The sequence below is a fragment of the Dreissena polymorpha genome, chromosome 1 (genome assembly GCF_020536995.1).
Source record: "Dreissena polymorpha isolate Duluth1 chromosome 1, UMN_Dpol_1.0, whole genome shotgun sequence".
NCBI lineage: Eukaryota > Metazoa > Mollusca > Bivalvia > Myida > Dreissenidae > Dreissena > Dreissena polymorpha.
Window position 1 is genome coordinate 146,398,607 of NC_068355.1, and position 13,224 is coordinate 146,411,830.

The 13,224-nt window shown below is 35.2% G+C and overlaps 1 protein-coding gene and 1 long non-coding RNA gene across 24 annotated transcripts in view; both read left to right on the forward strand.

Annotated features, from left to right (window-relative positions):
• LOC127854237 (eukaryotic translation initiation factor 4E transporter-like) overlaps positions 1–9,055 on the forward strand; it is a 78,723-nt gene extending 69,668 nt beyond the window's left edge. For 6 of the 23 annotated variants that reach the window (XM_052389258.1, XM_052389355.1, XM_052389366.1 and 3 more), the window contains exon 28: positions 1,208–9,055. In XM_052389258.1, coding sequence (XP_052245218.1) covers positions 1,208–1,389 — 182 coding nt within the window. In that variant the 3' untranslated portion in view covers positions 1,390–9,055. The remainder of the gene's footprint in view (positions 1–1,207) is intronic. The other 17 variants (XR_008036998.1, XR_008037002.1, XR_008036994.1 and 14 more) reach the window with 17 other exon arrangements.
• Positions 9,056–12,276: 3,221 nt separating this feature from the next.
• On the forward strand, positions 12,277–13,192 carry LOC127854831 (uncharacterized). Its single transcript, XR_008037123.1, has 3 exons — positions 12,277–12,313; positions 12,696–12,776; positions 13,125–13,192. It is a non-coding gene; the product is annotated as an uncharacterized LOC127854831 (long non-coding RNA).
• The last annotated feature ends 32 nt before the right edge of the window (positions 13,193–13,224 follow it).

Here is a 13,224-nt window from a genome sequence, read left to right on the forward strand (position 1 = left end):
ATGGGAGGGGGAATCATATTTGCTTATTTGGGGAGTGGCAGTGTAAGCTTTCACAGTTCAATCTGGATCAACACTATGCACATGCATTTAGCCCCGTTTTTCCAAAGTGAGGCTCAATTATTTATTTGGGTATGTCAATCACATGGGTACATGTGAGCATTGACAAGTATGTAACTATTTTGATATTTTATATACAAGTATTGTTGTCAATACGTGGAATAGCTTCTTTTCTTGTACATATTTGTATCAGCTAACTGTTACGTTTGCAAATTGATTTTTTTTATTTGTACATTTGTTGTTTGTTTAGCCCTGAGTTCAAAATAATTACCTAATACTTATTTCTGTAAATACACAATGTTTCTGATACCATGAATTATTCTTCTAAGTTTGTAGTGATTAATTGTTATGAACACTTCCTTCAATTAGTGTTTTATTGAACATACAATGGTTGGCTAGAAGATCCCTATCAGTGTTCACTTATCAATATTAATTTGCCTTTGGTTGACATGTACACATATTGATCACATGTATTGGAAAGGCCTGGGGATATTTTAATACTGAAAATCAAAGGCTCAATATATCAGTGTAGACAGCCTGTCATGTATTTCATCAGTATTTTGAATTAAAGGAAGTGGACATTTATAAGAATATTTAACATGTTCAATTACCATAAATTTGTTTATTGTTGCTTCTTCTTACTTATGCAAGAATAATTCAATTTGCACAATTATCAAAAACTATACAAACTTATCTAGAAACTAAAGCAATCAATTAAAAACAAATCATTTAAACAAATCAATTAAAAACAAATCAATGCAGCATAATAATAATAATTAGCTAATTAATTATACAGTCACTAACCACTGCTCCAATGGTATACCACTACCAAGGCACAAGTCTTTGTCAGGGAGATTTTATTTGAAATGGCCCTTGCACTGTGATAAGAGGGCTTAATGCATGTGCATAAAGTGTTGTCCCAGATTAGCCTGTGCAGTCTGCACGGACAAATTAGGGACGACAGTGTCAGCGTCAACTGGATTGTTGCTACTAAGACATTTCTTTAAACCAAAAATACTGTAGAAAGCAGAAAGTACCATCCCTGATTAGTGGTTGTGTCATGCCCAGGCTAATCAGGCATGACACTTTATGCACATGAATTAAGACCCTTTTCCCCAGAGCAAGTCTTGTATCAATTTTTGTGTTATAGATGGTCCAGTGTCCCCCGGTCAGCTGGTAAGCTCCATGGCTACACCGGCCAGCAAGCCAGAGAGCGCTAACCTCATGAAGTGGTTTGGCTCTGATGTTCTCAAGACGTCCCTGTCAACCATGCCACCACTGCCTGTCCAGGGGCAGCGTGTTCTCACCTTGGATGAAATTGAGAGGTCTTAAACAATAATTGGTTGTCAGCAGATATAGTAGAGAGATTTTGAACTTTGTGGTGGGAGGTCCTTATTTAAGATAATAGCATCTTATTCCATGATAATTTTGTCTAATTCACTATTGAAATAAATGTATGCTATTTAAGTTAATGGGCATTTGATTTCTGATTTTTCCTTTTCTCCTTTAGATTTTAGATAGTTCAAAGTTAGTGAGTAAATAATTGAGACCAGCTTACTTTCTCATGTGCAATATGTATTTTCTTAAGTATAACTAAATGTCGAAACATGTTTTCTTATGAAATCATTCATGTCTGATCATGACAATTAACATAACTGTGGCCTGTAGTGTGTGAACAATGTGACCATCAAGTAACTGACATGCAGTCTGCAGTGTTTAGTGCTTAAGCTGAATTTGAAATGTGCATGTGTATAGTATTGTTGTACAGAGTTACTATGTTGTAGTTTTTTGTTTGTTTCTCTTTTTGTCTTTTCACTGTATATTTGATTTTAATGTCATTTTCTTTGTTGTAAATTGTGTATTCCTTTACTAACCATCAAATTAAATTAAGAAGACAAAATTAAATTCAAACGACAGCTTTCTATGTAGGTTTTGAGTAAATATTCAACTATATTTTTAAAAACAAGCACCGTTGTTTCATCATTTAAAGCTAGTTGTATAATCGCAGATATTTAATATCATTTTATGCAGAATAGAAAAAGTTGAACCATAACCATTTTTGTTGTGGATTACATCTGAACAAAGACTTTTCAAAGCTCTGGAGTGTGAATCATTTTTCAAGTTAAATCAAGCATTTGGTTGAGTTAACCACATGTACAGCTTTTTGTCATATGGATGTCATCAGTCATAAAGACATTTAGTTGTTGTTCTAGTCCATTATTTTTCATGACTTGTTTCATTTCAAATAAAAACATAGCACATTCATAACTTCATTTCCCAGTTCTTGGATACATTCATATAGAAAATATATTATACTCATTACACCTGTAATATTTTGTTTGTATTGCTTTGAAAATAGCATCACAAGTTGTGCACTCTGTAAATTTTAAATGACAATTATTTGATCACATAAATGCTATGTTTTTCTAATAAAATCTTTGTTTAACGCTGATGTTGAGTTTTTTACCATAATGATAAAAATGCTTGAAGTTGTTTTTTGTTCTTACTGAATTAGTTTAGGTCCATGTGTTTCCCATTACCATATTGTTTTACATGACACTGTGTGCACATATTTTCAAAACTTGTACAATATTTCAGATAAATATAGTTTCAGTTACTGGAGTGTGTATACTTCTACTGGAACTTAATGATGCTCAAAATAAGGATGTATTATTTCTGTTTCAATTGCATGATATAAAACTGTATTTGGAGAGTATTTTGTTGTTTTATTTCAAGACACCATTCTATACATTCTACTTGACAAACTTCAACGTTTATAATATCTATTTATGTCCCCCACTATAGTAGTGGGGGACATATTGTTTTTGCCCTGTCTGTCTGTTGGTCTGTTGGTCTGTCTGTCTGTTTGCGCCAACTTTAACATTTTGCAATAACTTTTGCTATATTGAAGATAGCAACTTCATATTTGGCATTCATGTGTATCTCATGAAGCTGCACATTTTGAGTGGTGAAAGGTCAAGGTCATCCTTCAAGGTCAGAGGTCAAATATATGTGGCCAAAATCGCTCATTTTATGAATACTTTTGCAATATTGAAGATAGCAACTTGATATTTGGCATGCATGTGTATCTCATGGAGCTGCACATTTTGAGTGGTGAAAGGTCAAGGTCAAGGTCATCCTTCAAGGTCAGGGGTCAATTATATGTGGCCAAAATCGCTCATTTTATGAATACTTTTGCAATATTGAAGATAGCAACTTGATATTTGGCATGCATGTGCATCTCATGGAGCTGCTCATTTTGAGTGGTGAAAGGTCAAGGTCATCCTTCAAGGTGAGAGGTCAAATATATGTGGCCCAAATCGCTTATTTTATGAATACTTTTGCAATATTGAAGATAGCAACTTGATATTTGGCATGCATGTGTATCTCATGGAGCTTCACATTTTGAGTGGTGAAAGGTCAAGGTCATCCTTCACAAGGTCAAGGTCATCCTACAATGTCAAACATCATATAGGGGGACATTGTGTTTCACAAACACATCTTGTTAAATGTATCCTTTCTCTAACTGCAAATGATGCTAATAATTGTATATAGCGCTGATTAATACATGCTTTCTGTTACTTATAAGAATTTCGTCCTTTAAAAGTTTGTTGTTTACATATTTATTTTCAGTTAGACTCATTGTCACTGGAATTCACAAAACATTTATTTTAATTTTAAGAAGTCACTAGATGAAAACATGAATTTGTTTACCGAAATCACATTTGAATGTGTTTTAATTGTTTTCTTCAGTGTCATCTCAATTTTGGCAGTGTTTAAGTATTGTCCTGAGTAAATTGATTTGTTTTCTAAACCACAGACTAGCTGTCCAATATTGTGTATATAGCCGTGCTGTATATATTCTTCTGTAAATTAATTTCAACAAGACATGTTGGGCAAATATGTAAATATGAGGGTGAATGTTGGGCAAATATGTAAATATGAGGGTGAATGATTATTATTATGAGCCATGTTCTGGAAACACTAGGCTAAATGCATGTGGTAAAAATATCAAAGATTAACCTGTGCAGTCTGCAATGGCTATCTATGGAATACACTTGCCCGTAGACTGGATGTCTTAGATAAGCCTGTGCAGTCTGCACTGGCTAACTATGGAATACACTTGCCGGTAGACTGGATGTCTTAAGTGCAGTCTGCAATGGCTAACTATGGAACACACTTGCCGGTAGTCTGGATGTCTTAAGTGCAGTCTGCAATGGCTAACTATGTAATACACTTGCCGGTAGACTGGATGTCTTAAGTGCAGTCTGCAATGGCTAACTATGGAATACACTTGCCGGTAGACTGGATGTCTTAAGTGCAGTCTGCAATGGCTAACTATGGAATACACTTGCCGGTAGACTGGATGTCTTAAGTGCAGTCTGCAATGGCTAACTATGGAATACACTTGCCGGTAGACTGGATGTCTTAAAAAGAGAAATCTTGAATGTCTCTTAAAGCAGACAGTGTTGTCTGTGCAGTTAGCACTTAAAGCAGACAGTGTTGTCTGTGCAGTCAGCACAGGCTGATCTGGGAAGACTCTGAAGCATATGCATAAAGCCCAGTTGTCCCATTGCTCAGTTTATATCGAAGTTTTCTGTTGTGATTATCTGTACAAAGATGTTGTCTTCATTATAATGTTACAAATAATGCTGTGTAAACTGCCACTTATGATGTTGTTTTGTGCGTGGGGGTATTAATACAAGGTCTTTTCTTTATTAAAAATCCTGCGACAAGATTAAAATAAAAACAAATTTAACACTAAAGACTAAAAATGTTTTCAAAGATGTTAAATATCATCAACATTTGTGTGTTGACCTGCCACGAGGGGGGGGGGATAGGAGCTGCAAAAAGGAGCAGATCATTAGTGGAACTTGTTGTTCTGGTCTAGGTTTCTCCCAAATGTTTCCATTGTATTGACATTGTTTTTACTATATTGATATGTAACACTGTTGTACATTTTCTGATTATTGATGATAACAACTCTGCAGTGCTATGTTATTTAATTATTTGATTCATTAGTATTTAATCATATATGTGTTGTAAATAACTTAGTATATTTGTTTAAATGGTGTTAAACACTTTTATGTTACTTTTGTACATACAATTGCTATTGCTGGGTACCGTTTTTGTATGCTTGAGGTATTTTGTGTGTGTGTGTTTTAACAATGGTATTACGGCAAGTGTTAGCTTAAGTCCTACATATTCATGAGTCAAAGGATTTCTGTTGACCAACGAATAAAATTTCTTATGTTCAAGTAATTTTTATCAGTTTTACAAATTTCAAGTACATCCCTTTTCCTCCTGAGACACAGAATACTTGCCAGAAATAGTGTTAAAAATCATTATTTTGACGAAAGTGAGAACAAATAAATGGATATGAAAGTAAATTTTATTTATATATAAGAACTAAGAAGCATATCAGTGTTGAGATATTGCAGGTAACAATGAAATCAATTCTGAATTAGCTTTCTCTTTGTTAACATATAGTGCCGTAATGTACATGTGTTTGTGTTTTTATGCCCCTGAAGGTGGGCATATAGTGATCGCATTTCCGTCCGTCGGTCTGTCCGTGCGTCTGTCTGTCTGTCACACTTGGTGTTTAGGTTTCGAAAATGCTCATAACTTCTATGTCGCTTCAGGTGTAACCTTCATATATGGTATGCATGTGTATATGGACAAGGCCTTTCCATACGTACACACATTTTGACCCCTTTGACCTTGAACTTAGGGTCAGAGTTTAGGTTTTTAGGAAATCTGCGTTTTAGGTTTTGAAAAAGCGTTTTTCGGGGGCATTGGTCACCTTACTGGTGACAGCTCTTGTTATGTGTATATGTGTGTGCACATGCGTTCATATATGTGTGCCTGAATGAAGGAAAGTGAATATACAATTTAAGCGGCATTATACAAAATGGGTTTGATGCCCCGCAGGCTGGTCAGAAGCTACCCTGTCCGCTTTAATATCTCGCAAGGTTTGTGGTCTCATACGCAGATATGGGAGCTCCTTACCAAACTGTTTGAATGTGCAGGCTGGTAATAAGCTACCCTGTTGGCTTTAATATCATGCAAGGTTTGTGGTCTCATAAGCAGATATGGTAGCTCCTACCAAACTGTGTGTGAATGTGTAGGCTGGTCTGGAGCTACCCTGTCCGCTTTAATATCACGCAAGGTTTGTGGTCTCATAAGCAGATATGGTAGCTCCTTACCAAACTGTTTGAATGTGTAGGCTGGTCTGGAGCTACACTGTTGGCTTTAATATCACGCAAGGTTTGTGGTCTCATAAGCAGATATGGTAGCTCCTTACCAAACTGTTTGAATGTGCAGGCTGGTCAGAAGCTACCCTGTTGGCTTTAATATCACGCAAGGTTTGTGGTTCATAAACAGATATGGTAGCTCCTTACCAAACTGTTTGAATGTGTAGGCTGGTCTGGAGCTACCCTGTTGGCTTTAATATCACGCAAGGTTTGTGGTCTCATAAGCAGATATGGTAGCTCCTACCAAACTGTTTGAATGTGCAGGCTGGTCTGGAGCTACCCTGTTGGCTTTAATATCACGCAAGGTTTGTGGTCTCATAAGCAGATATGGTAGCTCCTACCAAACTGTGTGAATGTGTAGGCTGGTCTGGAGCGATGCTGCACACATATAGCATAAGACCTTTTTTCACAGGATGTGGCATGAGTTGATCTATTGTGTCAACTTTCAGATTTAGCTTTGTACAGAGATTGTTGGAAGCCTTATCCAACCCCTTTTCAAATCTAAGTTGTTTCTTATATTGACATGTGTTAACTTTTGTTTTCTTTTTGAATATTCAGTGTTGTAAATATTATACTGTATCATGTTGGTAAATGTAATGGTGTTAATATGTTTTTTCAAATAGATGTTGTAAGATTTAAATAATTCAATTTAGGCATTTGGACAGTTTTCGAGGTAATGTTGAAAAAAAAATTGCCAGCATCACCATTGATTTTGAAATAAATCTATGATGGATAGAACGTTATTACATTCTACTGATAAGGATATCTCTTACTAGTGTCAAAATCTGGTATTGCTGCTGGATGTTGTTTATTCAATCAATAATTATCAGAACTGACAGCCATTGTCTGCGCTTGTAACTTGTCGGTTTGCGCTCACTGATTACAGTGCATACCATTTAATATGCAAACAACGAACAATTTTACTTAGTATCGCATTTATATATAGAGCCCTTACATGTTGACTGGCATTGGTGTACTTTAGTATTATCTCTTTATACTTATTGCATAGACCTAGCACAATTTTGTGTTTGTGACTTATTATTGTTGATGTGTGTTTTTCAATAAAGCCTGTTTATATTTCTTCCATTTCAATTGATATTAGTTGATCAATTAACTTTTCTAAGATGCTGTCTTTCTGCATTGACAGTTGACATGATGTAGAGTCCTCAATGGTTAACTCCATCCGTACTCTTTACTAGATCATCCACATTGTCAAAGATGCTCGATGATGGTTTTATCATTTCTCTAGTTTGATCTTAATACTACAGACATTGTATCCGACAGTTGTGTCCTAGCAAGACATCTTGAAATGAAACATACATTTTTCCTATTAATATGTATTTTCTGTTGTTGACATCACGCAGATGCCACAGGTTAGATCAATTCTATCACATTTTTGTCTGCAAACAAAATGAGTCCAGTTTTGAGAAAACTGGGCATAATGCATGTGCGTTAAGTGTCGTCCCAGACGGACTGCACAGGCTAATCTGGGATGACACTTTAGGCACATTCATTAAGCCCAGTTTTCTCAGAACAAGACTCAAATAATGTAGGTTAACCAAACTATTTTTATGCCCCCGGATCAAAAGATCGGGGGTATATTGTTTTTGGCCTGTCTGTCATTGTATGTGTGTGTGTGTCCCAAAACTTTAACCAAAACTTTAACCTTCTTCCTAACTTTAGCAATATTGAACGTAGCAACTTGATATTTGGCATGCCTGTGTATCTCATGGAGCTGCACATTTTGAGTGGTGAAAGGTCAAGGTCATCCTTCAAGGTCAAAGGTCAAAAAAATCATTCAAAGCGGCGCATTAGGGGGCATTGTGTTTCTGACAAACACATGTCTTGTTCAACATGTTATAAATAATTGGTTCCACAAAACTGCATTTGTCAAAGAATGCATAAAAATTGACACATTAAACAAAACTATGGGTATTAATTGAAATTTAACTGCATTGGTAATACTATCCGAATGGGTTTCAGAATTTCTTTGTTTACTTATTTATTGGTAGTTGTTTGAGCTTTGTTGCTGCAGCTATTGTAGCCTATTTCTGTGTACTATTTCATGTTTATTTGCTGTGCTGGTATCTTCCCGTGATTTACCCATAAGTTGTTTATTGGACTTCGGTTAGTGTAAGAGACCAGTTTTATCCATGAGCTAAAAAAGGTGCATTGAATGATAGCTTTTCAACGCCATCGTGCTTTACTTTTCAACTATTCAATACACGAATCTGATCAGTGTGGTTTGTGTTTAAATTATAGAAAATATCTTAACCTGCCCTATTTTGTAGTAATGATTTGCAAAGCTTAGTAGAAAAACGCACTGTTAATTCCACTACAACACGTGTATTGGGTGCGTCTCTGGCACCTACCGGCAGCATATGGGGAAATCATAAAGAGTGATACATTTTTGTCATTGATTTATATTGTTCATGTAAGTATTTATCATCTTGTACTTGATTGATATGGAGGTATGCTATATATCAAAGTGTTGAATATTGTCCCAACATGGTGGTGTAATATCGTACATAGGAAGTTGTTTTTCTTGTTTCTTTCTTGTTGATTATTTACAAACGTTGAATGTCACGTAAGTGTTGCAGGATGTTCCTACAGAGGTGGAATGTTAGAATACAAGCATTGTTTCTTTATTTAAGTATCGATATCTTGTAACAATTTTGTGTTTAAACATGCCGAACAATTATTATTTCACAGTAAATTTGAACTTGATTAAAATGTGCAGTTCAGCTTGTGTTTGTCGTAATTATATAACGGTTGGACCTACGCGGCATATTTTAGAGCCCTGGTTCGATCGCCCTCGGGCGTTAGAAACAAATCCTTCATAATACATCTCGATAATAGCGTGATTCAGCGTGTTTAGCATGGTAGGTTTTCTAGAGCTCCTTTTAGGCACCATGCATCGTCCATCGACATTTGCAATGCTGACATTAGAGACCACATTTATTGACAAATCTTCATATTGTGGGAACTTTTGCATGAATTATTTCCTCGGTCAATCGTCCATGCCTCTGATTCAAGTCGAACATGTGTCCGTTCCCTTACATCCCTCCTTTGCCTATATAGAAAAGAAACAAAAACTATTTTTGGTACTTGCTGTTGAGACTCGCATACCGGATGTCTATTTATTATTATACTTAATATAACAACCATAATCAAAACTTCAAACATGCATCACATACTACAATCTTTCGAACAGTCATCATACAGTGACATTTTATGTAAATTTAACTCAATATATATATATAAATTATTTAATTTGATATATAATTTCCATAATATGAAATATTAACACATTACTATAACAAGAGATGTTTTTGTCAGAAACACAATGCCCCCTACTGCACGCTTTGATAAATGTTCTTTGACCTTGAAGGATTTAAATTTAATAAATGCGCGTAAAGTCTTGTCCCAGACTAGCATTTGCAGGAGTGTAAAAAAGGCTAAATTACAACTTTCGTAGGCGTGAAAAACTCACTTGTATAGGGCATGTCATTTTGATCATTCATGTATGTCTTATTCAGAGTTGTGGCATACTTTGTACATTTGTATATGCCAAGTCAGATATCATCTATATACTTGTATATCATTTAATCAAACGCACATATATTTCGCATGGTTGTTATGTGTTTCAAATCGGAATACTTGCATACATATATACATCGACCTACATGTATATCTTAGAAATGTGTTCGTGTTAATTTACAATCATATACAGTAATATAAATGTTATAATGCTTTAATTTACTGTCAAATTATCAGGTTTATACTTAACGGAGGAAATTTACGAACATCAGTACTGTATTTAATATTTATGTTACTAATAAAGAGTCGAACAGTCAAGTAAAAATTATGGACAACGTAATAATTAATTATTTCTTTCACTAAATGTTCACAATACAAGGACACGTTGCAGAACTAAATCCCCCGGCTAGTTTCCCGCCCAAGGCCCCTCAGTTACCCGTAATTCACCCCCTTATTGCGCAATACCCGGACCCATCTTACAGCACAGACTGACAGCTCACGTCCATTATAAAACAACCACTAAAGACACGTCGGCTTTAACAAATTCAATCTGGTAAAATCAATTAAAATTAACACGTGTGACATTACGCGGAAGTGAGGACGAAAACCTCTCCCAGCCGTCAGCCCGCCCCTATTTAATACACCTCCGAAGTGGTGGAGACACAAGAGCATACCGGACTAGATATTCACAAGGTACACATGGATTTGATATTTTATATTATGATTTAGGATTTCATATGCGCATTATTTTCATATTAAATGTTTTCTTTAAAAATATTCATCTATATCATGTACCATTGATATTTTACTAGAGATTTAGTAACTTCATTTGAGAAAACCTCATATCTTTTCTTTTTAACAATTACTCTAGTATATATTTTGGTGGAAGTTATATATGAACAACTTAAGTTTTATATATTTGACAGCCATAATAAAAAAAATAAAAGGAAATGTTGATACTACAACATAGTTTTTTTTTTAATCTATTTTATGATGCAAGTTGTTTTGGTCACATAGGTTATTAAAAATGCCCGCTTGTTGAAACTGAAAAACAACGCTTAATATTGTTTAATACAAAAATGCTGCTAAAAACTGAATGTTTCACATGAAGATTTTTGGGGGTATAAGCATTATTGTAACTTCTTGTTTAAATGTGTTTGGCGTTGCTCATGCGTGTGTGTGTTTGGTTCTTGCAGACATGAAGTTCGCTATTGTTTTACTGGCCTTGTGCGCAGCCGCGCTTGCGGAACACGAAGATAGTGAGTCAAATTTATTTTGTGATCGTTTAACATTATTTCTTGGTTTCATTGGTTTACACTATATGGAGAGGTGTATATATTCTGAATGATTCATTAATCATCACTCATGGTCTATTTCATAGCTTAATTCTTCTCGTATATTAGGACTAAAGCATTTTACGGCATTTGGAACTCTTAAAATGGTTATACTCAAGTGTTTGATTTTATTTCGATTCCTCGCAAAACTTGATGTACGTGAACTTCAGCGATTAGGAAACAATTTAATGACAATAGTATATTGAATGCGCGAAATAACATTTAAAATATATGTAATACTGGTTTAAAATAATTGTCATCCGATCTGATATATATTTAAGTTAAAAATTATTGGGCTGATAACATTTTGAGACTTATACAAGGAATATTCATTTACGTATGTGTCATGTTTTGTAAAGCTATGAAGTGTGGAAATGATATACATAGTACGCGTTTAAACATCAATAAAATGTTAAATTCGATATATTTATTAAAATTTAACGTTTGACACATGTACATGGTCTGCCCGCAGCAATTACCTTTAACGGAAATATGTTCAACTTCCGTCTGTATGTTGACGTTAATATCGTCCACGTAGAGGTGAGATTAAGTTTCATTGGATACCGTTGATTGTGCCCAGGGCTCGACATAGCCATATAATAACATGTTTTTCAACTGAAGTGTCAGTTCGAGATAGATACTAATGCATATACATTAAAGCATCTTTAATTTATGTTTATAATTAATTTGAAAATCACATACATTTTACTGGCTTATATTATTTTTTCGCCGATTATTTTAACATTCCTACACGACTTAATAACAACTATTACACTACGGTTAAATTAAAAGTGAAAAATATTTGACAATGTCATGCCAATCCAGCGTATCTGCTACTACAAGCCTATTCAATACAGTTATCATACGGTACTCACGCGTCCGTCCCGGTATGTCGACCATTCGGTTCTTTCTTATATTGCCCCGCACGTTGCTCGCCCCTACCTAAACCCCGCCTTCTGCCCCCACAGAGCCATCCATCCCCCACATGCCCGACCTCTCCCAGATCAAGCTACCAAACGGCATGAAGGTGCCATGAAATCCCAGCTGGCATGAAGATTGAAGACCTCAAGGACGCTTTCTACAACCTCCCACCCGCCATGAAGGATCGCCTTAACGAGATGGCACAATGTAAGTCGCGCTCCTGTGCCTCTCAAAAGTGCCATTTTGTATAATCTGGAGGAAATTCATGTTTCATTATAATCCAAATTTAAACTTCGGCGCCTATTTGAATCTTAGTTTAAGAGACATCGATCAAGTAACATTAAATGGAACTGCGTATATGTGCAATTAAATGATTTCATCCATGGTCCATACAAACGTATTTCATTGAATAGTATTTTCGTATTATTTAACGATCATCATTTACACATTTATTACGATAAACTTATCCTCATGTCGCTTTTTTATTTCTTTTTTTTCATTTGTTTTAATATATATCTTATATTTCACGCATGCGCATACGTATATATCTGCTTTGCACGAGTTTGCATTATGACCTACGTATTTGTAGCGTTCGGTATGCAGCTGGATGACGTCGAAGAAGCCCTTAACAACCCACCAGAGAAACTCAAGGAATACTTTGACAAGAATGGTATGCATAGCAGACGAGATCTATGTTGTATTCAGTTGCAAAATTGATGTGTTCAATGAATTGTCATCGAAATGAAAGGAAAAACACGATGAAATATCGACTTACTATTGTCTCTTTTTGCCACACATTCATACGTAGAATTTTACAGCATGGTGAAATATAATACTTATTACGGAATACCTGAGATGCTATGACCTGTTTCCTTATTATTATTTTTTCTATCTGAACCGGTAAAGCCGTTATGTTAAAATATCAAAGTGAACTGTCCTATTAAACGTCGAACCAATGTTCACGTTTTTGTGATCGTTTCTATGTTTTTTTCTATCGGAATAAATTATACTTTTGCAGCCAAGAAGAAGGGGAAGTCTGAATTATAAACGACGTCAAAATGAGATACAGCAGTGCATTTATTTATACCTTATTTATTTTAATAAACGAGGAAAACTAA